Here is a 1,919-nt window from a genome sequence, read left to right as displayed (position 1 = left end):
TAATGTGTCATGTCATTCAAGGTATGGCTTCATTCTAATAATAAGTAGGACAACAAAATAATGTTGTTACGTTCATTCATTACCACCGCCTGTCTCACTATGCTATGTTGTTCGAGACAAAACAAAATCTTTCCAGAAAGCGGCATTCATCCTCAATCATGTCAGATATTTACAGAGTGTTTCTGTTCATTAATTCTTTCATTATAATATAAGGTTATATTTATACTCAATAAATCATGTTTAAAAATGATATAATTATTTATTTAATTTCTCTAAAAAAAATTAACTAAAAATTTCAATTATACTCTCTGTTCTGCATATATTATCTTCCCTAATACCCATAATTCATTCATCAATTCTTTATCCATCCTCACCAACACAAACATATAATAAAAACCCAACTTTGGATTAAAACCAGAAACATAAATAAAATAAAATCACTTTCAGTTGGCATCTTCTTCTTGTCAGAAATTTTAAAAAACAAAAACAAAAACTTTCCCTTTGTGCTCTTTCTCTATCTCTGCATAACTCAATTTTCAGTGTCTCTAGAAAACACTGAAAAGATGATTCAACCAAACAACAAAACGCATCATCCCTTGCATGATTCGATCAACAACCACTTGCTTCTAGTAAGAACCCATGCTTTGCGTGAATTGCCTGCTCTTCTCTCACTCAATAAAAAATTCAAAATTCAATTTTTTTTTCACAAAAAAGCTCCATAATGCTTCTGAGAAGAAACAAACAAACACATTTCACCAATATCCCCAAATCAACCATGACCACCACTAACAAATTACTGGTAATAATTAAAGAGAGAAGAAGAAGATAGAAAGAAAGGCTTAGCGTGGTTTGCCACTCCGGTGCGTATTAAAAATCAAAGCCAACGGATCTACCATCCAACAATGCCAGAATATTTTGCGCTGCATAGGAGAGATGAGAAACTGTACAGTGGCGAAGAGTTTCAATCTAATTAAGGAAAAAAAACAGCAGGATTTAGGCTTAGGCTTTGGCTCTGTTCTTGGTAATTCTGCGAAAGTACGCGTTGCTCTGTCTCAGCAAGGATTTTCCGAGGAAGAGAAAAGCGTGGGGTCGAGTTTGGCTCTGCAGAGAGGGCAGAGAGGGTGCTTGGAGAGCCAGGTGTCAGCGCATTCCACATGGAAGGCGTGGTTGCAACCGGGAACGAGTCGAGCGGGTTGGTCGGTGGCGATGTCGTCGAGGCAGACGGCGCATTCGGAGCCCATGAGAAGGTCTTTTCCGGTGATGGAGGGAAGCTTTTGGAGCTGCGAGGGGGAGAGGCCGGCGTCGGAGACGGGCTTGGCCGGTAGGTGGGGATCGGGGTGGTGAGTGGTGGCGTACCATAGAAGACACATGTAAACGACGAAAACGGCGGTCATGCCAAGGCAAGGCAAGAACAACGCCAGAAGGACGGAGTCCAGCATGTCCAGCTTGTCGAGGTTTGGGTGAAGAAGAAAGCGTTAATGGTGATGGGAAGAGAGAAGAAGGAAAAGGGTTTTCGCTGTTTACATTTGCCTCTGTTTTTGATTGATGAGGTTCTTTCGTATGTAACAAGGAAAGCTCTAATAAACCCTCACCACCTTCTCTCTTACTTTACCTACACTCTAACACTACCGTCAGTCTTAGGTTAAATCTTAAAATAATTATTTTTTTAATTCATAATTTTAATTTCCAGTTCTTTGGTGATGGTAATTAAATTTTTGTAAATAAAATTTATTGAATTTTATTACCAAAACAATGTTACCACAGTTAATTTGTACTTCATCGATGTTCACTACCTAATACCTAATATATTTGTATATGTTCTATTGTTTAGCTACTTGTTATTCCATTATTTATGATTAGCTCATATGATAAATCTTGTTATCTAATATTCATTACAGTGACATAAAAATTTTCATTAT

General features: G+C 37.7%; 1 protein-coding gene across 1 annotated transcript; it reads right to left on the bottom strand.

Moving 5' to 3' along the window:
- Nucleotides 1-402: 402 nt before the first annotated feature.
- Nucleotides 403-1,625, bottom strand: LOC108337295 (E3 ubiquitin-protein ligase ATL23-like). The gene has a single exon (XM_017573788.2). It carries the CDS (start codon nucleotides 1,437-1,439, stop codon nucleotides 1,053-1,055), a length of 387 nt encoding a protein of 128 aa, XP_017429277.1. The 5' UTR covers nucleotides 1,440-1,625; the 3' UTR covers nucleotides 403-1,052.
- Between the last annotated feature and the right edge of the window lie 294 nt (nucleotides 1,626-1,919).

This window comes from Vigna angularis, chromosome 7 (assembly GCF_016808095.1).
Source record: "Vigna angularis cultivar LongXiaoDou No.4 chromosome 7, ASM1680809v1, whole genome shotgun sequence".
Classification (NCBI taxonomy): domain Eukaryota; kingdom Viridiplantae; phylum Streptophyta; class Magnoliopsida; order Fabales; family Fabaceae; genus Vigna; species Vigna angularis.
The sequence above is the reverse complement of the archived record's forward strand: the minus strand, read 5'-3'. Positions and strand labels throughout refer to the sequence as shown.